This window comes from Gallus gallus, chromosome Z (assembly GCF_016699485.2).
Source record: "Gallus gallus isolate bGalGal1 chromosome Z, bGalGal1.mat.broiler.GRCg7b, whole genome shotgun sequence".
In the NCBI taxonomy this organism is placed as follows: Eukaryota; Metazoa; Chordata; class Aves; order Galliformes; family Phasianidae; genus Gallus; species Gallus gallus.
Genome location: NC_052572.1, coordinates 24,385,616 through 24,408,552, shown reverse-complemented (window position 1 = coordinate 24,408,552; position 22,937 = coordinate 24,385,616). Strand labels below are relative to the sequence as shown.

At 42.8% G+C, this 22,937-nt stretch overlaps 1 protein-coding gene across 10 annotated transcripts in view; it reads left to right on the top strand.

Annotated features, from left to right (window-relative positions):
- Positions 1 to 120: 120 nt before the first annotated feature.
- Positions 121 to 22,937, top strand: part of ANKDD1B (ankyrin repeat and death domain containing 1B) — a 25,793-nt gene continuing 2,976 nt past the window's right edge. The window contains exons 1-15 of one of the 10 annotated variants that reach the window (XM_429150.8): positions 121 to 279; positions 3,730 to 3,833; positions 5,774 to 5,872; positions 7,905 to 8,003; positions 8,100 to 8,204; positions 9,954 to 10,052; positions 10,994 to 11,092; positions 12,128 to 12,226; positions 13,148 to 13,246; positions 14,648 to 14,746; positions 16,948 to 17,046; positions 17,913 to 18,008; positions 21,114 to 21,312; positions 21,606 to 21,737; positions 22,065 to 22,789. In XM_429150.8, coding sequence (XP_429150.4) covers positions 156 to 279; positions 3,730 to 3,833; positions 5,774 to 5,872; positions 7,905 to 8,003; positions 8,100 to 8,204; positions 9,954 to 10,052; positions 10,994 to 11,092; positions 12,128 to 12,226; positions 13,148 to 13,246; positions 14,648 to 14,746; positions 16,948 to 17,046; positions 17,913 to 18,008; positions 21,114 to 21,312; positions 21,606 to 21,737; positions 22,065 to 22,123 — 1,611 coding nt within the window. In that variant the 5' untranslated portion in view covers positions 121 to 155 and the 3' untranslated portion in view covers positions 22,124 to 22,789. Of the gene's footprint in view, positions 3,834 to 3,872; positions 5,677 to 5,773; positions 5,873 to 7,904; positions 8,004 to 8,099; positions 8,205 to 9,953; positions 10,053 to 10,993; positions 11,093 to 12,127; positions 12,227 to 13,147; positions 13,247 to 14,647; positions 14,747 to 16,947; positions 17,047 to 17,912; positions 18,009 to 21,113; positions 21,313 to 21,605; positions 21,738 to 22,064; positions 22,790 to 22,937 lie in introns of those variants that run through there. The other 9 variants (XM_040656074.2, XM_046905792.1, XM_046905793.1 and 6 more) reach the window with 9 other exon arrangements.

The window sequence follows — 22,937 nt, the reverse complement described above, 5'->3', positions numbered from 1 at the left end:
GGGGCCAAGTGACAGTGTGCTGCTGCAGGCAGCAGTGGAGCCCATGGCCTGGCTGGGTGTGTTTAAGTCAACTTCAGTCCCTGGGAACCGGTTTTTCAGTGCAGCAAGGAAACACACCCCAGGCAAACCAAGGGCACCTCCCTCTGCACGGCTGCATGGGGCCCCTTCCTGCAGGTGGGGAGGAAGAGGAGCTGGCAGCCACAATGAAGGGACTGAGCAACCTGTTTCGTGTCAGAGAGGACACAACGCATGGAGATGCGGCAGCCAACCACAACAGTTGTGAGTGTGTGGGGACTAATGCCAGTTCTAGCTTTCACTCAGCAGCCCAGTGTATCCTGTAGGGAAATGTGAAGCTGTAGATGTGAGATCAAGAGCTGGGGTTTGATGCATCCATCTTCTGAGAGGCTGGCCTGCCTGGCACTCTGCTTTAAGTGCACTCCTGAAGTCGTCTGAATGGGTTCACTGGGGTTAGCCACATGCTTGGGCTCAGGCACGTGGAAAGTTCCACAACCGAGTCACGCTGCTGTGCTGGAGGGGGCACACAGCACTTGGAGGAAGTTCTGGTCTCGTTGCACACAGTGGTGTGACTCACTCTGATGGCAGACTTGAGATTGCAAACTGGTCTGTTACAGAACAGTCCGCTACGGTGTGGGCTGCAGAGAGTGAAAACAGGTTATTTGTGGAAACTGAACAGTAATTATTAAGCCCTACTGTGACCATGTCCTGTGATTTCAATGTGACAATCACTGAAATCTGTTCTAGGCCACGCTTCCTCTTTCCAGTCTTGCAAAAAGGGTAGATGAAGATAAGCGATGAATGAAATATCACTGTTGGATGCAGTAGGCAGTCTTCTCATGACTTCTTTGAAATTGAAAAAGGATTGTTTTATCAAAACGTCCTCGTGACTTTACCAGACCTCTGTGTTAGTCATTTTGTTAATAATAACAAACATAAAAATGTCAGTAGGTTACCGAATGACAAAATGTTACCATGCCAGTTAAGTATAGCTAATTTTTAGGAACAGTGGAATGAAAACACTTCAAATGTATTTGTTGATATTTTTGTGTTATTTTCTGTAGGATTCCTCAGCCAATTCAGATTTCTGTTTTCTCCATGTTCTTTTCGAGATACTGACAGATTCACATAGTGGGTATTACAAAAGAAATTTAAGAATAGGGGAAAACATGGAAAGATTTTGTGTTTAGACTCCTTATAAACTTTCCTATGAGTACTGATACCACTGGTTCACTTTCTAACCTCAGTAGATGTCCTTTGCTGTTCTACTACTCGTAAACGGATCAAAGCCCCTTACAGTAAAATAAGACTTGAATGTGAAGAAATTAAAATTGAAAGTGTTTCAAAATCTGACTTTCTGTAAGGGGGACTTCCTGTTTTCTGGTCAATGAGGCAGTTCACATTTCTGCATCTTTTTACTTCCTTGTCCTTCAAAAAGAGGAGACAGACTGGGATTTTCAGCGCACTAAACTGCAATTGCATTACAACTACACTGAATTCTAGTATGTATTCTGTGCAGACAGGAGTGCCTATGAGGGAAATAAGCTGACAAAATTAGTATTTTTGGTTGGCTCAAAAGTAAAAGTGAAAATAAAATGTAACTGTTTTAATGAAAACTCCAGGGCATTCAGTCAAAATTCTTGGAAGAAGCCAAGGAAAACGACCCCTCAGAAAAGACTGAAGGCTGCAAAAGGGTCACAGATTGCTGCTAGTGCTTGAAAATCAAGTGAGGGTAATAATGCAAGGACTGCTAAATTCTGGATGCTGCACCTTAAGAAGAAGGCTTTCATAAATCTGTGGTCTGACACCTCTCTGCTCCTGTAATTTCATGCATAAATCATTTTGCAAAAGCAGTATAAGACTGTGCGTAAAGTGAGCACAGTGGTACACCTCAATTGCTGCAGTTCTTAAGTCCCAAATTAAGATGTATTAAGAGAGAGGGGCTGTTAAGAAACATCGTGTCCTGAGCAAACAAAAAGCCTCATTTTAAAAATGTGCATCCAGTTCATGACTTCCAAACAGGAGAGGAGAGATCAGTCGCTGATTCTTTGTCAGAGCTAAAACAAAACTCTTCTTACTGCTCCAGTGCTTTTTCTTGTTTCTTGAAGGCAGTAAACTGCTAGGATTATTCCTGAATGCCCTGGAATGCAACAGTGCTCATCTTTGCATCTACATATCTTACACCTTCATCAAAGTGTTCACCAGCAACCAATGGGAATGAATGTGGCCAAACCAACTGCAGCTATCTGGTGCCCAAAGTTCTGTTTCCATGCTTGCTTTGAACAAGATATCTTGCAACCATTGGCTTACCGTGGTTGGAGTCAAGGCAATGGAAATACTTCCTTCTGGATGTAGAGTATAAAAGCTATGAGTGAGGCATTTATTCTCATCTATTCCCTAAGGATCTCCTGTTAGCCACTGTTAGAGGCAGAATATTGGAGCAAAGGGACCTTTGCCCTGACTGGGCGGGATCGTTCTTTTGTAATAACATGCCACTATGCAATACGAAAGCTGGCTATTTCTTTTAATGCTTGAAATCTAATGCTAAGGTCTATAGGAACATTACTATTTAACTATTCTAGTTCAGTGGTGCATTTTTATTTGTGACTGCTTTCTCATTTTGTAGAAGAAAATCTGTCCTGTGACTACAAGAGAATCTGGGAGGATGCTTTTGTTGTATGAGGTGCTTGCATGACGTCATATCATAGGAAAGCTGGAAAGGGTTTAATTAAACCATTCAGTTTAATTTCTAGTTGTTTTGTACAATACCGCTGTGGTTATTCCACTGAGAATTATAATTGTAGGTAATGCGTAGGATTCAATTAAGTGAATGCCGTACCGATTTTCTGTGCTATTTTCTGCAGTCATACAGCCACAAGCTGTATCTCATTAGATGTTAATAAATTTAGATGAGAGACCCCCGAGGAACAAATCACTGCTGTAGCTCCTAGTTCAGCAGAGAGTGCCGCTCTCGTTGTTGGTATCATTGGACAAGTGGCCTTCCAGCTTTCAGGCCAAAATATTCTAGGCAGAAGATATCCAAATGATAGCTTCTTGAGTGTGATACGCTACTAAATTAAGAGTATCTTACTGCATTTGATACCCTCATTTCTCCCAAGTACTGAATTAAAAGTTAAGGCAAAAACGTGCTGGTGGAGAAGTAACTCTGACCTCTAAGTTAGCTTAACTGGTTGTCACTCTTTTTTTGGTCCTCTAACCACTGGTTCCCAGCTGAGGCACATCATTTTGTTATTGCTATACGTTTTTATGTATTTTGGTGGTACGCTTTGTTGTAAAATAGTGATTTTTTCCAAGGTCCTAAGTGCTGCAGTTCATACTGTTCGCTGTTGGGCTTATAAAAGGCCTCGAGACCCATTTAGATGGCAGGGATCTCACAAACGAACCTCTTGTTCCTGTGAGCAGAGTGAATAATAATAGTCTGTGATGTGAAAAGCCCACTTCTGTTCGCACTCAAAAGTTGAGTATCTCTCAACTTTTAAGTCAACAAAGAGAAACATCAGCCAGGTGTCCCTAGAGGGAAGAAGTGCAGTCCTGAAATGCTTCTGTGGCGAGAAAAAAAAGCGATTCACGGAAGGTGTGAAATCAGAACAAGTACCAGAAGGTACGAACGGTATCTGTCCCTTAAATTTGGTACGGCTATTCTTTTTGTAACACATATGTATATTTTTTTGCATGTGCCATGCCTTTCCACAGTATTGCCAGATGAGAGAGAATTCCAACATGCGGCTAAGATGAACAATTTGGAAACCATGGAAAAGCTGTTCAAGAAGAATCTTAATATAAACGCTGTGGACACTGTGAGTACCGCATGTCAGAAATGTGATGCCTGTGGGGTTGCATGGCGGAAGCCCAGCGTGCTGCTGCTGAACGTGTCCCCTTCTTGGATGTGTTTAAGCAGTGTTCCACACGTCCAGGATGGGCTGAAGAGTTTCACACAGCATAACCCTCAGGTTTTTTTTTAATTTAAGGACTTCTGAATAGCAGTCACTGCTCTAATATGGACTGTCTTCCTGTATAATTAATCCCCTGAGTTCTCCATCTTTCAGAGTGGGAAGACTTAACCCCACAGTCTCTTTGAGAATGAATTTGTTCTGCTAACACCACAGTCTTCAAATGGTGGTGTGAAGCATTATTGCTCAGTGCACTCAGAACCACAGAAGTGTTCTACCACAGCTGCTGCCTGCAGGTTAAGATCAGAGTTCAGATTTGCCATAAATAGACAAAAATGCATTTCTTACACTGACAGAATCTAAGGACGTGAAGTTCCCAGTGACAAAAATAAAGTGCTGTGCACCAGAGGTAATTGAACAGCACTGCAATGGTGATATTTATCTGGGAGTTGCGGAGAACTGGAAGCTCTCCGTTGCTATCTGTTCTACCCATGAATGTCCTCGCCTTACTAACTCATGGAAGCAAAAACTCCGCTTCCCAAAGTCACACACATTTTTCCCCACTGGAGAATTGAGGAGAACGTAGAGCTGTGTTCCTCGTTTTCTTTGTGAAAAAGAGATGGAGACAAAGACTTGTATGCGGTAAGCTTCTCCAGAACAGTGACGGTGTTCCCATCCATTACATACTCCTATAAATACATAGCAGGTGACCATGGAACCCAGCCACTCCTTTTTGCTTTCCAGAATTCAGGAAATTGAACTAGATACTGTTCCAGTCCAGTACTCTGAATCTTTTCTCTTGTTCTTAACTCAGGTCTGTGGTATGAGATTTACAAGCAGAGCTGCTTGGCTGTTGTGCATTGACTGATGCTCCTAGTGAGAACTTTTAGCTTGTGCTGGCGAAACGGTTCTTGCATTTATGTTGATTTTTTTCCACTCCCTGTGCTTCCAAGCCAAATAAGCAAGTCTGCCAAAAGCTGAGTTCTGCTGATAAAACTATTTCTGTGTAAGAAGCTTTTCCTGGCACAAATCCCACCTGTTTGTCTTTAACTTGTGTAGCTGTGGGTGAAGAGCTATAAGTGAAACAGCTGATCTGCACTGAACAAATCCAAACTGACTTTTAAAATTAATTGGTTAAGTCACATATGGAAACTCTAAGTGAATTACGTTAAACCCAATTATGGTCACTGTAATTAAAGGGAAATTCTTTCCACCGAGGTTTAATTCATTTTAACCCATCCCTTTTAAGTTCACACAGTCAGTTACTGTAAAGAAAAAATGCTTCTGACAAACCTTGCACTGATTCACCTATTAAAAAACTACTCGCTGTTTGCAAGGTGGGAGACTTCATTTGCATAAGTAATGTCTCATTCTGTGAAGGTGACTCAATACTGAGAGAGGAATCCTGTCACGTGCTGCAGGCATACAGAATAAAGCAAGGAGGATATGAAATGCGGAGACAATTGTGTAAATCCAGGCCTCAACTCTTCATATTGAACTGTGTAATAAGGAAGCTTGAGGCACTGCACGCATCTCCTCTAGGCAGTGTGTGACTACTTAGCCCCACTCTGACCGTGCGTTTCAGAGGAGGGGTTGTGTTGCCATATGCAGTAACCTCAGTAAATAAACTGCTCTGGTTCTCTATGAAATATTTATGATCGGTGTGTAAATGATCTCCAAAGGAACGAAAATACAGACGTAGACCAAGCTGCAGGGGGAACTGTGCAAATGTATACGTATGCTAACCACTCTAAGTATTTATAATCAAATAATTCAGAAACCCTGATGTTTGCATAAGGAAAAGAACATCATTATGGATCTGACAGCCAAAGCTTTGCTTATTGCAGTTGAAGCGCACTGCGCTGCATTTTGCTGTTGCAAGAAGTCATACGTCTGCAGTGGATTTTCTGCTCCATCACAAAGCTAGAGTTGATATGGCAGATCAGGTAAGTTCTCCTGTCTCTTTGGCAGCTTCATGTTCAGTCACACTTCTAAACGATTAATGTAAAAGCCAATTGTATATCAAAACAAACCCTGAAATTAAAAATTAGATCTGGGTATCAGTGGGATTCCAGAGAATGACTGCTTTCATTCCATTCCTCCATTCTTTTGTGAGTGAGCAGCTTAATGCAGGACTGTCAGCTACCCTGCAGGCTCCAGGACTTGAAGAGCTGAGCAGTGTACAGTTCAGCTTTTCCTTGGGCCCGATGGGGATTCATAGTACAGGATTTGATTCAGATGTTAAAATCAAGTGTATGGTATGTTATTAATAATCAGACTGTGGAAACTAGGAGCTTTCCAGTGAACTGTAATTTGTTTCCAGAGAACTTATTTGTTCAGTTATTTACTTACCTATCTATCTATTTCATCCTGAGTAATGAAATCAGATGAGTCACTCACCTCTTTGTTTTCCTGCTTGCCTCTCTCTCCTTACCCTCCACATGCTGCAGTGTTTACGCTGTGAGAAAGAAAAATTCCAGGCTGGAGGAGTGGGCAGGAGGGAGAAAGTTTCCTTGCTACTCTGTGTTGGAATGGAAACAGGATGTGAGGAACGAGATGTGAGAGGCTGTGCCAGCATCTGGTCTTGGCGTTTGTTCTGCTGAGCAGGAAAGCCACCTACTGTCTGCCTCTGCTCCAGTAGCTCAGGTTCATGGCCTTGTGCTGCCCAGCCAGAGAATACTCACACACGGAATGAAGGCACTGCTTCTTTGTGGAAAACTGTTCTTCCGTGACTCTCTCCTATGTTTGTGGGGGCAGTAAGATGCTTTGAAGTAGAATTATAGGTCTTTTAATGTCTTGGTAGGATGCACTGAAGCCAGCTTTGAGATATGAACCCTCATTCTGCGCTGAGGTTCTCTTAAACACTCAGAGTCCCACTCTAATTAAAGATTGCCGTTTGATTACTGGCTGGTTTTAGTTTCTAGATGTTGCTAATCATACTCGTTCAATCGGCATTAGAAACATTCCATCATAATTAGCTCACAGAGCTTGATTATTAAGACAATATGTATTTTATTTGACAGGGATCTGTGTACTCTTTGGCAACCAATTTGATATGACAGTGGCTACACATTAGAGTGAACATATTGTGACTTTAGTTCTTACTCCATTTTGGTTTCTGACTTCTTTTTACACCAATGCAGGACTGTAAACACAGGAGTCAACCTTCTGATTCCTCATTTACGGGCGAGAAACTGGGAAAAGATCATAGCTGTGAAAGAATTGCCTTGCTCCCTTTTGCTGCCTTTAGGATCCTCCGACTCTCTCTTAGATTCAGGTTCTTTTAAGCTAGATTTTGAGTGCCTTCTGAGTTTTGTGTTTACACTCAGCATGTAACAGAATGAGCTATGATTTATGATGCTACACCTGGATGCAGAATACCCAGAAACAGGAAGAGATGCGGAAACACTGAAGAGTAAAACCATGACCAAGATGGGAGACAAAGAGGATTAACTGGCTGAAATATGCTTCTCTCCTTTTCTTTTGGCTCTAAGATACTAATGGCAGGAAGAGTTGTTTGCTTGTTTGATTGGCGTTCTTTTCTAAAAGAGAAGAATTCTTAAGAAAGCTTGGAAAGAAAATCACGGTGACTCATGGAAACACTCCTGTTAAGTGTTATTACCTGAAAGGTCATCTACTGCACCCAGAGCTAACCGCTGACACTATTGCAGGTCATTAGTCAGTTTCTGGAGAGAAACTTTTCAGGAATTGCTTCATTTCACAACAGGATTAATCCTTCTCTGGAGATGCCAGATCTTCTGCCAAAGAAGAGAGACAGCCCGAACTGTTAGTGTCATTTTAAGTGAGGTGAATTCCAATCACACTGTCAGGTGATAGTGCTGATCTTCTGGAGCCGGTGGAGCAAAACCAACTCACACACTATATTAATCAAAAAGGTTAAAATAAATTTGACAGAAGGGATTTTGTTTGGTAATTTCTGCCTTTTTAATTTCTTTTTCTTTCTTTATTTTTTCAAAGCATGGCCTGACAGTGATCCATCTTGCAGCTTGGACTGGAAATCTAGATATAATGAGGAAATTAGTTAAAGCTGGCGCTGATCAAAGGGCTAAGAATGAGGTGTGTTGATGACAGGTTTTTACCAACTCTAATTATGTTGATGGTGGGAAATGATCAAACCTGCACTTACTTATGGAGTTGCTTCTGGTTTTTCAGGAAGGAATGAATGCACTGCACTTTGCAGCACAGAACAACAGTGTTAAAATAATTGATTATTTTCTCCAAGACCTTCACCTGACTGACTTGAACAAGCCTGATGGGGTACAGTATGTGCTTTTCTGTTTTCTTTATCTTCCTCAGTTTTTCTGAGGAAACTGATGTGGGCAAAACAACCTCAACTTTGACTTTTCAACGAATTTAAATTTATTGCAACTTACATAAAGTTTTCATTACTAGTTTGGGTATTGAGAAACAAATAAGACAAACGGCCAGACAAGCACATAGGGAAAGCACCTTTCCTGCCTGTTTGCTGGTCTCAGCTGAACTCCAGACACCTCTCCTTCCCTGCTCCTTTGCTTTCCCTGCAAATGACATTCAGGCCCATTAGTGAGCCAGTGGGAGACAGAGCTTGGAGTGAATCCACGGAATTCTTTACTGCAAATTCTGTTTTCTTCTCTTTTCCTCCTTTCTTGTCAAGGGCTCCTCCATGGGCTGCAGTCCCTCTGGGAGTGCGCCTCATGCATCTTCTCCCTCATGCCCTCTCTTGTCTGCTATGTCCTCTCCTGTTTCCTCTGGTATCTCCCTATGCATTATGCCTGTAGCAGTGTCTGCTATTTCTTTTATACCTTGCAGAGGTACCATGAGCTCCTCTGATGGGTTCGGTACTAGCAGATGGTTTTGTCCTTGAGGAGCTTGCTGGAAGCTGCTGTGATCAGCACGAGGTTGTCACTGAATTCCTCCCACACAGCTCATCCCTCGCTGTGCCCCCTAAGCCTGTCAGGTATGGCAGACACAGGCATCTTTCACCGGTGGAGAGCACGAGACCACGCACAGCCATTCTTCAGAGCTGCAGCAGCTCTTCAGCAGTACCAAGGCCTTGTCCTCATCATGGTTTGCTATGCCTGTGTTTTTCCTTCACGTTGTCCTGGACTCTCCCTTTGAACACTTACTTAGCTAAGTAGGATATCTTATCCCTGTGTAAGGAAAAAATATTCTCGTGGGATCTGCCACCAAAAGAGCAAAGTTCCCCCCTCCTCTTTATTGACCCTTGAGTTTTATTGACCAGGTTGTGCAAAGCTCTGAACTCTGTCTACACATGACAAGGCTGACATTAACAAGAGTTTATTTAGCAAAACAACCCTCTGTGTTTTCGGCCTCCTAGAATTCTTCTCTATATTGAGGCTATTTCAGAAGTGTCTAACATTTTCTTGCATTTCATTTGCTTAGATATTTAATACAGGCCACTCTCACGTAGTGTTTGACGATTGGTCTCACCATCTGACCATTATTTTGTGTCAGGGTAACCTACATAGTTGAGCTGTAAACAGCTGGGAAAGTTTTTGCTAATTTTAACAACCTACAAAGAAATAGACAAAAATCCAATGGAGTACAGTGCCAAATTCAGCCTTCTGGATGAATCTTCTGCCATGTAGCTGTGGTCTGTGCTCACAGAGTTCAGACCAAATGTGTTAAGCCATAGGGGTAAGTCATTAGTGCCTGCTCCTGGCAAAATATTTTGATGAATAATTTAATGCTGTGAGTAATTCAGAATATTCTTAGCACATTTTGTACTTCATTTGTTACCACTTCCAATCAGTTTTCAAATATCTTCTTCAGAATATGAAAGAGGTATTTCTTTTACTCTACAAAATTTTTGCTTTTTAAAAAGATCTTACCTTTTCTTGTATATACCTGTGATATATAAATGTTTCTTCTGTACACCTACTTTTCTGTGATATATGAGTGTTTATGGAGAGTAACATGCACATGTGTATGCTATATACCTGGTAACTGGAAGGAGGCTATTTTTCTTTTCCGTAACAGTGCATTCCTTTCCAAATTGTTTTCTAGAAAGGCAGAAAGCCATTTCTTCTGGCAGCAGAAAGAGGCCACGCTGACATGATAAATAATCTGATAGCTCTAAATCTGTTTACGACTGAAAAAGATAAGGTAATGGCTTCTTTATTTGCTTGTGGGATATTACTTTGTTTCGATGTAGTCAGCCTACACAACTAAGCAGTGCGAACAAGATGTGCCATGGTGTTGCCAGTGATGTATGTTGCACCGACAACGATGCAAGGTTGTTGGTTTTTCAGTAATTAAGGAAGGAAATTGGGACTTCTGGCCTTGATGCCAGGTATCTTTTCCATATACATCAATAATTCCTGCAAGGCAAGGCTGGTGGAAGAAGAGAGGCAGGCTGGGCTGGAGGTGCCACGCTCTACGCTGGCAGGTTAGGTTCTCCAGGTTTTGTTGCTCTGCTCAGCTGTGTCTGTGTGTCACCGCAGAATCCCACGTGGCTAACTTGTTAAAGGTACTGGAATATTTCAGGTGATAAATAAACTCTGATGGGGATTTTCCAAAAGTGCCTGAATCTGGCTGAATTTGCTTTTGGCGCTCCATTTTAAGGTGACTGACTTTCAAAATCTGCCTTTAGATTTCCTTACTCCCTTACATCGTTATTTGTGGAATGAGCATGTTAGTATTTCTCTGCCTCTGAGACATTGCTAGGGTAAAAACTGGTTCCTTGTAGGAACCACTGCCCAAAGTTTTCTTCCGATTCAGTCTTTAAGAGCTAGAAGTATAGGTGACTTTTTTCTTTCTTTCTCTCTCTCTCTCTTTTTTTTTTTCCCATTTTTTGCTGGTAATACACTGTATTTTTCAGAGCATGAGCAACCATCTAGACCAGAAAGATCACAACTGCATGCATCAGGAAAGACTCCCTTCAGATTAGCCTGGCTCTTGAAACGTGCTGTGGGTCTTCCACCTCCTGCTTATAAGTAACAGAGAAGCAGAAGGACAAATGGCTCTGTGTTTAAGTGCATGCTGTTCTTAATACTTTCTGTTTATTCTCTGTTTTAAAATATCTCCTTTGACATTTTAATTTCAAGGAGGGAAACACAGCCCTACATCTGGCAGCTAAAAATGGCCACAGTGAAGCCGTAAAGATTCTGCTCAAATACTGGGATGAAATAAATGACCTCAATGAGGTGAGGACATAAATTACCGAGTGAGGTCAGGTTAGAGATTTGGAAAAAAAAAAAAAAACAATTAAAAGTAACATTTTAAGGGTGTAATTTTTCCGCTGAATGGACTTCATGAGTTCTGCTGCTTTCCCAGTGTGTTTGTAACCTGTTTCATTGTCTCTACTCGATTCGATTCAGCTCTACTAACACCTTCAATGTCTCTTGCTCTGTTTCTTCTGCACACAGACTTGTGCTGCTTGGCCATGGCTAACGGAGTCAATGACTTGCCTCTCCATCTGGAGATCTTCCTTTCTGTGCACAACCAAGTCTCTCTTATCCCACCATAAGCTACGTACTATGATATATTCATGTTTACCAAAATGATGATGGCAGGGGTTCAAGCGGGAAAACATCAGGAGTTGATAATGCCTCTGTGAATTCTGGAGCACTAGAGTGGTTTTCAATAAACCTTCATGTGTTGTAGAAGTTCAGAAATGGGGATCAGAGAGCCCTGTGCAGATCATTTACACAGTTATATCTTATTTTAGAGACTAGCTGTGGAGAAGTAAAAGACTTCTTGGGAATGAGGAGCTGTGAAAGAAACAGAAATATTTTTATTAAAAGTACTCCTTGTAACTAAAGCTTGACTTGAGAATTGGTTGGAAATCCATGGCATTGGGCTGCCATAAACTGGTACTTATGGTATATGTCAACGTGATAGTGGTGTTGACTGGTATTGAGTGGCAGCAATTGCTTCCCAGCATCTTTGTTTCTGTGCCTTTAGACTGTAATGTTCTCTGGAAAGGAACAGTTATCTGTATTGTACAGTTTGTCTACATATGCAGACTTAACTGACATCCATCCCTTAGTTGTTCATGTGTTACCATTTCATTGAGGCATTAGTTCTGGAGCACTCAGATTCTGTTCTCTTGTGGCCATCTTCCCTTTTCTATTGAGCTGGATGACTGATGGAGATAACCTGTTTAGTGTCATATATTTATAATCTTTATAATCACGTGGCATAAATTGGAATAGTCATTATTTTCTCTGTTGATCTAGAATGGAGAAACTCCATTTTACTTGTCTGTCGAAGAGGGTAATGAAAAATGTGCCGAACTCCTCCTGGAAGCAGGGAGTAACATCGATGTTTTAACTCACGTACGTATGCAAAATCCCTTCATCACACTGCTGCTGGCACAGCCTGGGCTGTGGGAAGGGCTTTTTCTTCTCTCTTCTGTGTGTATTGGCAGTCTCTTTGCTTAGATTATTTTTTAGGAAATGGTAAAAACTAGAATGAAGTTGGGAATGGAGATTGTGTTAATTGAATAGAACTTGTTTAGAAGACGAGGCACAGACATGTTGGATTGATGTTTTAAGGCTCTTTTTAATTTATTGTCAACCCAAAAGTAAAACACGTGGCTGGGAAATCTAACCAAGCTGGATAACTGAAAGGCCTCATTTTTTGGCAGCTTGTATTCATGAGCTGATGACAAACCTGTTCCCCACAGCTGGTTCCTGGACTCAGATGTGTTAAATATCTTCATCTTGCCTTCTGCAAGAGCTTGCAGGGATGCTTGTGATTCCACCAGCGTGAGAGCTCGTTTGTTATAGCGGAATTAAGGGAACATTTTCTATCTTTTTTTTTTTTTTTAATTAAATGATTTTAAATGTGTTAATGTGACTGTAGCTGCTTATTAAAGGTCAGACTGAGCTAACAGACTGGGAGATGTGTTGTAGTCTGTGCCACAGCAAAGCTGACAAAGCCAAATTATCTGTCTGACAATAGAGAGTGAAAGGGACCGTGGAGTACTGCTTTTTTTCCAGCATGTTGGTTGCATTGCATTAACAATGGGAAGTTCCTTCACTATTCATAAAAATATGCTGCTGTAACTGATGGACTTCTTCATAATTTTCCATCACTTCATCAAATGGAAGTGTTTAATTTCGGGAGGAAAGAGGTATATAGTAACACAAACGTGAGTGAAAGACCGTTCTGTATGGATAGCTGTCTGTAGGGTTTTTTTTCTTTTCCCCAGCAACAGAAATGTAAATTTTTGCTATCTGTAACATTTCTTTCAGAACAACAGCAATGCATTGCAAGCTGCCATTCAGAACGGACATCAATCCTTGGTCACTTTTCTTATTGATAAGAACATTGATCTGGTCCCTAAACCCGAGGTGAGCATATGACAACATTTGATGCTGGTGTTCAGCATACCCTGTCTTTCCCTGAGGATTCATATACCAAATGAGGCTGAGTAGTTCCTTTGTTATTTTTACTGCACATGTTATGGATAATATGGTTTGTGGATGTTGGTTACCCACATGCATGGGCTAATCAAGACAGCTCCCACTGCACACACCTGGCATGTGTATGGGCAGAGCAGCACAGTGCAGCGCAGAGGTAGTTGGGATGCACCGAGGACTGAGCAGTGTGGGAAGATGAGCAAAGTAATCTGCTTGGACTGAGCTATGGCAGTGCAGGCATCTCTGTGTGCCACCTCATCTCTCATATGGGTATCCCCTACGTGGGACAGAGAGTTAACAATTTAAGTGATTTGGAATAAAGGCCAATATACACTTCTGTGTTTTCAGACTCTCTGCTCAAAGCATCTGCTGTCAAAATCTCTCCCTCTTAGGAGTTTAAAAAGATGCTGAAATTTTGATGCTCTTCAGATATTACAGATTCTGACATCTAAGATTTTCTGTGAAGAAGTTATATTCTACTTCTGCAGTGGTGGATAAGAACAAGACCTGGACTTGGCGACATATCTGCCACGATTGCTTGCATGTTGTATCGTGTGGATGTAATGATTTATTGTAAATATCAGCCTGTGTTTGTGCTGGTTGTGTTGTTGGCTTTCTGTAGCTGCAGCAACTCATAGAACTGTAACCTGGGTTCTGGAAATATTTCCAGTGCAGCTCTGCGTGAGAGCTCTATTTATTTCTCTCCAGCCCTAAAGAAATGGTTGTGGTTTATAAAGATACTAATAAGCTGGTCTCTGGCACTGGCGTGGAATTACTTTTAAGCTGTATTTAATGAGAAACTGATGAGTCACAGGCTCAACAAGCAGAGTGATCTTGCCAATCTAATGGTTGAATTGTGACTGGTGTTGGAACGGTGCCCCAGTTATTTGCAGGAATAATCACTCAAATACAAGAACTTAATTTCTTTCCAGCTGTAGTTTGCCTCCTTCAAATATTACAGCAAGTCAGGTTATTATGGAGAATAACTACGGCAGCACTGTGGTACAAGAGTTTATTTCTGGAAAGTAGATTCTGAGAGCTGTACACCCAAATGAGAATTATTCTGTCCCTGAAGGAGCAGAGCAGGGGTAGTGGCACACCCTGGCACGGATGTACAAAGGGGTGCCTCGCTATAAGCATGGCGCTCTGTGCTGTGACAGCTGTGGTCCCTGATACCACCACAGGGTGTGCTGTCTGCACTCCTGGATCTCAGCAGGAGCACCCCTGCACCCCCTTGTCAAGGGGTAGATTCTAACAGGAACATCTTTCTTCTTTGAATGAACCTTAAACCAATGCACCTGAGTATAACTACTTCTTGTTTGCCCTCCACAGCAGAAGAATTCCCCTCTCCATTTAGCAGTGGTCAGTAACCATCTGCCGATAGTGAAAAAGCTTTTGGAAGCGAATCATGATATAAACTTCTTAAATCACGTAAGGAAAATGGGGATCTGTAACTACTTCACTGCTAAGGGGTGATTATGTGGATTTCGCTTGCTTCTTTTTTTGCTTGCGAGCTAAAGGTACCAAAAGGAGGAAGGGGCAGTTTCCTCCTTATATTTTTGTATGTGTACATATTGTTAGTCACAGGTACATGCTGTGCTAGGAGTGTTTGCCCCAAGCAGGGACAGCAGAATGTTAGATACTCCAGCACGTTTGGATTAGTTTATTGTCCAAGTGTTACGATTCATGCATAATAAATGACAGAAATGTTTCAAAGCTGAACGCAGAGGTGAGTCCAGTGCAGAGTGTCAGTGACCTGAAAGATCTCTTTTTTTCTTCCTGCATCCTCACTATTAAATCTGTCAATGTGGTTTCCTGAAGGTAAACACAGAAACCAGCCTCTGGCCAGCTCCTGGGCTCTCTTAACCTCCTGTTGTCCGTCTAGGAATGAGTACAATGCACACAAGCTTGATCTGTTAATTCGAGGCAGTTCTAGACTGGTCTAGCAAAGTCCTTCTAGATTTGAGAGACTCCCCACCCTTTCTCATTAAGAAGTAATGGTATCTAACAAAGGTTACTACTCAGAAAGAAAAGTCAGGGTTTTCCAATTGAGGCTGGAGAGCAGCTTTGTTCCTTTGGACACACATTGCTGTCTGAGTGTGCTTCACCTGGCTGGGACGGAGCTAACTGTCTTCATAGCAGCCCATAGGGTGCTGTGTTTTGGATCTGCGGCCCAAACAGCACCGATAACACAGTGGTGCTTCAGCTGCTGCTGAGCAGGGCCTGCACAGTGCCAAACCCTTCTCTGCTCCTCAGTGCTGCTTATTGCTCAGTTCTGCTTTGCCTATGGGAGCTACGGGGACGGCAGCGGCCTTGAGCTTTATGTGGTGTTTGGGCCCAACTCAGCTGCTGTCCCAGTGCTCCGGGAACCATCTAATGGAGAAAAGCAGCAATCACACCTTTCCCCCTTCTCCCCTCCGAAAGATGTTTTGAGGAGAGAGGGAAGATCAGCACCTTCCTCTCCTTCCTCTTAGGCCTGATGCAGGGGCAGGGCAGCACCACAGGTCAGGAGGCGCTTGGCTGCGTGCGAGGACCACTCTGCAGTAACTAAAACATCGCTGTCACCAAAGTTGATTTTCTCCTGAATCCAAACCAGGGCACCGTGCCAGCAGCTATTAGGAGAATTAACTCAATCCCAGACAAAACCACAGCAGTCACAAAACCTGCAACTTGAAAGGTTGCTGGATCATGTGGAACACGCTGTCCAGATCCACCAGATTTCCATAAGTGACGGCATATCTTATTTCCTGCTGCACTGTAGCTGTAGGCATCTGGAAGACTTCCCCATCAGTGCAAACAGTAAAGAAAAGAGCAGGACAACATTTTTTTGTGAACAGGAAGCAGAACACCAGGCTGCCGAGCTCCCCAGGGCACGTGTTCCTGGTTTCTTCGTGGCGTTCAATGGAAGGATAAACAAACAGGTTTGATTTGGGTGAATGCGGCTGTATGAAGGCTACAAAACCTTGATTACAGACCTGAAGGTTAGACCTGAAGCTGAATGTTCGTATAGCTGTACTTTCTATGTAAGGGCTTGGCCTTTATTTTAAAGGTTTTTATTTATTTTTATTTTTATTTTTATTTTTTGTTTTATTGCGCTTAAAGGACTGTTGGACCCCTTGTGCAGCAGACGGACCTCTGTTCTACCTTTCACTCCAAATCACCAGAGTGTGGCAGGGCTGGCTAAGAAAGAAGCCCTGTCATGGACTGCAGCGCCATGTTTGTTTGAAAATCATTGTTGTCCAGTTGTCTTTACGTGAATTTCAGCAGAGAGAGGTTACTTGAGAGGATAGTATGGGGGTTGGCACTTGCATGTAACACTCAACCCCAAAATCTTGTTTTAAGAGGGTAGAGCAAGAGCTCCTTACGTTACGGTGCATTATTAGGGCATGATGGCAGCTTTGTCCTGAGCCAGCTGGAGCTCCTGTCTGTTTTTCCTGCAGGTATCCCAGATGCTTCCTTTTTTCTGTCTGAAACAAAACTGGCAGTTATTCAAGAGTTGCATTTTCATTCTGTTTGGTATTTTTCAGTCCGGGCCTTTTCTTGTTGTGAATCTTCTGTAGATTCAGACGGTGTGCATTTTTCTTCTGTGCAGAGTTTGGCTTATTGTATTTATTTGATGTTATTAATTGCAGAGGCAGGAAACTCCCCTACATCTGGCTGCTGATCTTGGCAATGTGGAGATGGTGGAAGTGCTGCTGAAGGCAGGTTGTGACCTCAAGATCACAGACAGGGTAGAGTACCTTCCTCATGTATGCATGGGTTACGTGGCTTTACTTTGTTTTACGACCTCCTTCCCAGAAACGCAGGAAGCACATGTTTCCAGTCATCCTTCATGGCATGAGAGCAGCCACATGTTCATTCTTATGAAGGAAGCTCACTTTTTATACTGCCCTACCTGCAACTTGCAGGGATCTGGAAGAGCTTTAGCAAAGGAGCTGCTTTGGAGTTCAGATACGATAAAAGTACAACAGTGAAAAAATCTAGGTTTTTAGTCATTTAAAGAAGTAATTTCCATGCACGAAACTGTCCTGGAGCAAAGCTTTATGAAAATAATGTCACCTATTTTTTTTTTTTTGTTGGCCTGATATGAAGCTCGGGGCTGTGCTGATGGCACATGTACCAGCACAAGGGGCCAGGGACACCCCATTCTGTGCACACATCCCAGGGAAAGCAGCCCTGAGGAGCTCCTGCTGCCTCTGGTCTCCTCGTGTATATTAGGGCATTCTGTAGCAGCTGGGCAGTTGAAACATTTTATGATTTAATGACAGAGCCTTCTAATGAAGGGGTGGGCTTCTCTGCAGTCTAACTTTCTGGAATGCCTAGCAAGAACATCGCCTGAGTGTTCGTATCTGAGGTGCCTCCGCTTGGTGCAGGCCCACTGAAGAGGGCTGATTACGGAGAGAGATGTGGACAGCCACTGAGATGCCCTTACACCAAAGTGTTGACTGCTGAGGTGGGCTCAGATGGACTGAACAGTCCTCTGGTCTGGGATAAAAGCACAAAAAGAATGGGGTTCTGTCAACACAGCTCATGTGTTTCTCCTGTTCTGTCCTTGTATACGTGAGGTCATGTCCCGATTCACTCTCTCTGCTTTCAGCATGGAAAAACTGCACTTGCCGTGGCTTCAAGGAGCAATTACGCCCTCATTGTAGATATGATCATTAAAGCAGAAAGGCATTATGCCATGGAACAGGTAAGACACATCACGGAAACATAGGATCACAGAATGGCGTGGATTGACAGGGACCTTAAAGGTCATCCAGTTCATTTTCCTGCATCACACTCTACACACAGAGAAAAAGGGTGGAGAAACATTCTGACCCAAATTCAAACTAGGCACGAGGCCGGTGTCCTTCGGTGCTGCAAAATCCTTAGCTGACGGGTGGAGGAGCTCGGGGATCGGCCTTGCATTTACTGGGAAGAGCTCGGCGCTGCAGTGGGAGCTCCCTCTTCTGTTCCTCCTGTGTTAATTGCTGAAATGAGGAAAGGGAACAGGAAAGAGGCAGGCAAGGTAGGGAAGGGAAGACAGGGCTTATAACGACCTCAGGTGTCTCAAGGTTGTCTCACATACTGCCTGCAGACTGGCCCTGGTGAGGCAGAAAAAGATGCCTGTTGTAAGAAGGAAAACGCTACGGCTATTTACTTACGTAAATCTTGGACGAAAGAACTGGTGACAGGAATGCAGCGGAACTGTGGACGTAGCTTGAGTTTCACGGATCTCTCCCTCCCACAGCTGATGTCTCACAAGTCCGTGACGTGCCCCTTGCCCCTGCTGCCTGGCACTGAGGCTCTACCTCTGTGGATGAGGGCCTGTCCAAGCAGCGTAAGCAGCCACAGTCCTCCCTGAGCACAGACTCATGGACTGGCGCTCTGTTGCCACCCTGTCCAGCCCAGGTGATCCTTAACGCTGTGGAGAACTGTAAATCTGATGGTGAATCACAGGTATAGGTTAGTTAGAGTGACAAACACATCCATGAGCTCCATGTGTTGTGCATACCTGATCTGTCAGCTCAGAGGGGCAGTCATGTGCATTACTGTTTCTTTCAGCTTAGAGGGAATTTATAAGCGAGGTCACTTGCTGTACCCACCCCTTGGTTTGGTTTGCTGACCATCCTGAGTAGGAGGTAAGATGTTAAAGCAGCAGGGTTTGTGCAAGAGCCCAACAATGCTGGGAAATAGAAACCTGGCTGCTTGGTCCCATTACCCATAGCTAAGGGCATGGCCTTTGGGAGCAGCTCAGAGGCTACAGTCACAGAATATAAAATTGTTCTCTTAGTGTTACCATGTACCAAACCACAGCGTTTTGAATCATTATAGCAGGAATTGCCTTTACATTACACTGAGCTGACTGGTCAGCTGTGACAAAGCATTAGTTAAAAACCGGAATGTCACACTGCTGTGAGGAAGTGCACATGACTCAAAGGCCTGTGAAAGGCTCTCTTGTTCTCTCTGCTAGTTCTATCTATGGGCACAACCCATCCTTTCCCTGGTTTCGACCAGATTCCAGGACTGCTTTTGCTGTCCCACACTGCCACGGCCTATGCACACAACTGGCAGCAAAGAGAAGCTGTGCTGCTGCAAGAGGGAGTGAAAAAAGGTGTTTTGTTTACTTGAATCCTCGTTGTGTGTGCTTGTGGTGGAGGGGTTTTTGTTTCTATCTTTGTTTTGTTGTTGTTTTCTTTTCAATCCTCACAAGAGAGACAGTACTGGAGAGAGCCTGGGGCTATTCTGTGTTATAAATTTCACTGTGCACGTGCCTGGAAGCACAAAACAGCCTGCACCTGAAGAAATGGCATCAAACACAAATGATTAGTTACTGAATTATGACTATTCTAACTGTGGGGCTCTCAGGGTAAGAAATAACCTGTTTTCACGAAATTCACCTGGAAATGAGCATTGCATGCTTAGCACTTCTAAAGTGTGGTTTGCTGCCATTTCCTTTCCTTGCTCGTTATTTGCTTTGTCATTCTGTATCAGCTTTTTGGTGAGATTTTTTTTCATTTTGGACGCTGGTTTGAAACAAGACCAGCATGTAAACAAGATGAAATAGTGAAGTATTTAGAACTTCTACCTACACTGGGAACCAGGCTTTTCCCTGGACAGCCCTCAGCTGGGGCTGAATTACTGCTAGAAGTGGTCCTTGCAGACATGCCCAAAAGAGCTGCAATCACATCAGCCCTGTTTTGGGTAACTAATGAGTATGTGGCTACACAACTTTTAATCTTAGAATCATAGAATCATGAATGGCCTGGGTTGAAAAGGACCACAATGATCATTGAGTTTCAACCCCCCTGCTATGTCTGGCCAACCACCAGACCAGGCTGCCCAGAGCCACATATAGCCTGGCCTTGAATGCCTCCAGGGATGGGGCATCCACAACCTCCTTGGGCAACCTGTTCCAGTGCGTCACCACCCTCTGAGTGAAAAACTTCCTCCTAATATCTAACCTAAACTTCGCCTGTCTCGGTTTAAGACCATTCCCCCTTGTCCTATCACTATCCACCCTCGTAAACAGCCGTTCCCCCTCCTGTTGATACGCTCCCTTCAAGTACTGCAAGGCCACAGTGAGGTCTCCCTGGAGCCTTCTCTTCTCCAAGCTAAACAAGCCCAGTTCCCTCAACCTTTCCTCATAGTAGAGGTGCTCCAGCCCTCTGATCATCTTAGTGGCCCTCCTCTGGACACACTCCAAGAGCTCCATGACCTTCCTAACTTCAGGGTAAAATGCTTGTGGTTTGGTTGTATTTTTGGTCTGGGTACATTTGGATTCCGTGTGTGTGTTAGTACTCAGACACTGTGGATGTATGCTAATGCCAATGTTTCATGCTGGCAACCAGTGACCTGGTAGTTCCTGCTCCAGTCAAGCTGAGTGATAAGGCAGAGGTAGGAGCAGTTTGGGCAAGTGCTGTGTTGGTGGTGTATACCAAGCAGAATAAGAGCTGTGGCTGAACCCCAGCCATGTTCAACATGTGGCTTCTAAAGTAGTCAGCCAAGGAACTCAAGTAATTCTAGCCTTTATCTTGTATTGTGTAATGACTGTCTGAGGTGATTTTATGTTGCTCTCAATGACATGTAGCAATGAACCCAGGAGGTCTTCATTTCTGACATTTCCAGTATTAAAACTAGACTAGCATCATCCACGCTAAGCACCTCCCTAAGAGCTTACTGCCAGCCAGCATAGCCGCTTTATCTGCACTGAGCCTTTCACCTGCTGGTAGTCAGATAAGGCTGTGGAGGACACATTGTTCACTGCTAAGTTCCCACCTTCATCATAAAATATGTCATTTGCTGTCGTTGTTAGGCACATCTAGGTCATAGTGATGGTTGGTCAGACTCTGATTTGTCCTTCAAACAAGATCATAGTGCACAGACCAAGCAACTCCGTTCCTCCCTGTGGAATCTGGCGTACAATCATTTAAAACCCCAGGAATGGAAAATACTGGCCCTGTTCTGGAAGTTCACAGATGAGCAGATTAAAGCTATTGAGGAACAATGGACAGGTAACAGCAACTAGTGGGATGGATAGGCTTAAGTTACACAAGCCATGTTAAAGCATGTAGCTATTTTAAGATGTATTCGTATTGGATTTATTTATTAAGCCTTAGGATAAAACAGTTTATTCATTTATTATTCTTAACCTTTATGTCTCAGTCTTCATTTTGCTTCTAGGCAGGGAAGGAAGTGAGAGTGAATGAGCAGGTATTTGAAGCCTCTTGGAACTGTAAAGGTGTAAAAGCACAAAACAGCACTTCTCCAGCATGTCGAACAGACAAATGATTTGTGTATTCCATAGGGAAAAAGAGTTATAAGGAACACGGCCACAGAATGCTGCTGATCTGGTTACATGGTACTTTGCTGGCCCGTCAGAATCCTGTCAAGCATATATTCGAAGACTTGGTGAAAGCAGGATTTCAGCATTTAGCTGGTAAGTTGTTTTGTGGCCCAGAGAGCATTTACAAAAGTGCCACATGGTGCTGAGGTCCCAGTCTGTGCTGGGAAGATGTGACTGTGGTAGAGGTGGAGGACACTCCTCTCTCTGTGAATCTGCCCTTGCAAGGGACTGGGATTGGTCAAGGAAGAGAGTTTAATCAAGAGAAGTTTTCTGAAGGAAGAGAGAAATGCACATACTTTGCTCCCCTCCTTTGTCCTACAAACACCATTAAAATGGGATTGCCCATTCCTTCACTTAGACAGTACTGGTTGTGTAAAATCTGAGCACGTCAAGCAAACATTTTCTCATCTTTCTTTACAGAAAAGATCAGAACTGAAAGTAGCACTGACACAGAGTCCAGAAAATGCAAAATTTCATGATTTCATTGATAAAACATGGCATATGTGATGGAATTACATGCCAGATGGAGAGACTTTCATATACCAACATTTTCTCTGGAAATGAAAATGTATTTTCAAGCTGCATGGCTTTATCCAATCTAGAAGAACTTGCTCTCTTGAAATACTGGTTATTCTTTGCTATACAGTGATCTAAAGTGAACAGCTAGATGGTACTTGAGGACTATACTGTCAAGAAAGAACCACCCTACAATTTCTGCATCTACCTTAACATTGTTATAATAATTCCTTATCAGAACTCCCCACTACAGCTACTTTGTGTTTGACCTAAAATGTAAATGAGACATTTTCTTGCTGAAATAAATTTAATAAGTGAAAATTGTGTGTACAAATCAACACTTCCCAGAATAGGTTGGCACCTCACCTCATTTGGAGTTCAGGTTTTTATAATCTTGCGAGGATTACAGTTCTTCTACATGGGGAGACTTTTTCTTGTTTAGTTAGTGCTTAGACAAATGTTTCCTCTTCAGCATTTGATTCATATAGTAAAAATATACAAAAATAGCATCTAAAGCCATCTGTAACTAGCTACAGAATTTTGTCATGGCATAACCTTGTTCATACACTCAAAAAAGAATATTTGATATTTTAATACGTAACATATATACTTTTTAACATTTAAACCTATTTTTTGTTTATGTCTTGAATTGTATTTGGTGGTATCTTGGATAATGTTTACAAGTTTTCTGACTATTGAATGCATTTCACATCTGAAAAATGACGTAGAATGTCTATCTTCATACTCCCATCTGTAACAAAACAGCATAAGTTTTAG